Below are 1767 nucleotides of genomic sequence, written 5' to 3' on the forward strand. Positions count from 1 at the left end.
TCTAAACCAATCAAAAAACTGGGGAAAAGAAGCCAACAAACTTAAATAAATACAAATGGCAAAAAGGCACATAAAATGCTCCGCATTACTGATCATCAAGGAGATGCAAATCAAAACAAAAATGAGGTACAATCTCATGGTACATACGAACAATCAGGAGCTAAGAAAAAGCCGTTTCATGGTCTCAAAACTAATGTATTGTGTGCACTATGTAATACATGATCTTCAAATCAAGTAAGTTTTAAAAGTGGACAAGTGGATGGGGCAGCCACTGGTGACAACCTTAGGAACTGGATTTCCACCTTAGGAACTGTGCAAAGCTTGTATCCCTGCAAGTGTTGTGAGAAATGTTTTGTTTTTTGGTTTTGGTTTTTGGGCCACACCCATTTGATGCTCAGGGGTTACTCCTAAGCGCTCAGAAATTGCCCCTGGCTTGGGGGGACCATATGGGACGCGGGGGGATCGAACCTCGGTCCTTCCTTGGCTAGCGCTTGCAAGGCAGACACTTTACCTCTAGCGCCACCTCACCGGCCCCTGTTGTGAGAAATGTTAGCACAGATGTGAGATCTAGGGAGAATCTGAGAGCTCAGAGACAGCAGGAAGGTCAAGCAGAGAAGCCGCCATTCCACACAAGAGACATGCAGACCCTGCAAGGTGTCTGAGTGGAACCCAGAATTCTGGAGGAAATGAAAGTCATTCCTTAGACTTAAGAACTCGGCTACTTCACGTTTAGAGTCAGCAAAGAAAACAAGGCTCTCCAGCCATCAGGCTGATAGTCAAGCACAAATGGAGGGGATGTCATAATGGGCATTATGTCACAGAAAGTTGTGAGGTCACTGGAAGTATATAAGGCAGGTACCGCCCTCCAGCTCCTGTTCCATCTGAGAGAACTTCTAGTTGGAGCTTTCTGGAGACATGCCTCGGAAATCAAAACGCCCTCCCTGTCCCTGTCAGGAAAGGAAACTCCCCCCTCTTCATCACCCTCTCCCTCTCCGCCAAGACCTCTCCCCTATTTTTCCCAGACCCCCTTCCTCAACTGCCTTACCCAGTCCCCATCCCTGCACCCCTGAACCCCAGCCTCCTTCCCAATCACCTCAACCTCCTCCCAAGATCATCTCTCCCAAGACCTCCACCCACCTTCCCAACCCACACCCTGAAGCCTCCCAACCCCACCATCCCCCTTCCCAAAGACTCCTCAACCGCCCCCAAATCTCCCCCAACCTCCTAAGACCAGCTCTACTGTCCCCCACAAGACCTTCCCATCAGCCCAAACCACCAATTCAGCACCCCACAACCTCTTCCCTTTCCAAACCCACCCCTCAACACCTCCTTCTCCCATTTCTTCCCAAACCTCCCCCTCAAGGCCCTAAACCCCCTACCCCTAAAACCAGAAAAACCCCTCAAACATCTACCCGTTTCCCCTCCCTCGAGCCTTTTGCAAAGGGGTTCGCCAGGAATCCCAGGCCACCACCCCCCTACTAGCCCCACCCCTGCATTTGGTGTGCTCGCTGTGCTGCTCAAGGTGAGTCAACCTGTAGCCTGGAAAGGTGGTTTCACTGCTGGAGGGACAGTTGAGACTAGCTTGCTCTAGTCAGAATTTATGGGAGTAAAGGGGCCGGACTGGTGGCACAATGCCTTGCCCGCGCTAGCCTAGGAAGGACCACAGTTCGTTCCCCTGGTGTCCTATGTGATCCCCCAAGTTAGGAGCTAGGAGAGTTCCTTTCTCACATATCCCAGCCAACATAAATTGTTCCTAGTATTTTTGAT

General features: G+C 50.5%; 1 protein-coding gene across 1 annotated transcript; it reads left to right on the top strand.

The window, feature by feature from the left end:
• The first annotated feature begins 915 nt into the window (after positions 1-915).
• On the top strand, positions 916-1482 carry LOC126024131 (uncharacterized). Its single transcript, XM_049784579.1, has one exon. It carries the CDS (start codon positions 916-918, stop codon positions 1480-1482), a length of 567 nt encoding a protein of 188 aa, XP_049640536.1.
• Positions 1483-1767: the final 285 nt, after the last annotated feature.

The sequence above is a fragment of the Suncus etruscus genome, chromosome 12 (genome assembly GCF_024139225.1).
Source record: "Suncus etruscus isolate mSunEtr1 chromosome 12, mSunEtr1.pri.cur, whole genome shotgun sequence".
Classification (NCBI taxonomy): Eukaryota; Metazoa; Chordata; class Mammalia; order Eulipotyphla; family Soricidae; genus Suncus; species Suncus etruscus.

Coding starts and splice junctions, on each gene's coding strand:
- LOC126024131 (XM_049784579.1), top strand. CDS start 916: ATGCCTCGGAAATCAAAACGCCCTCCCTGTCCCTGTCAGGAAAGGAAA.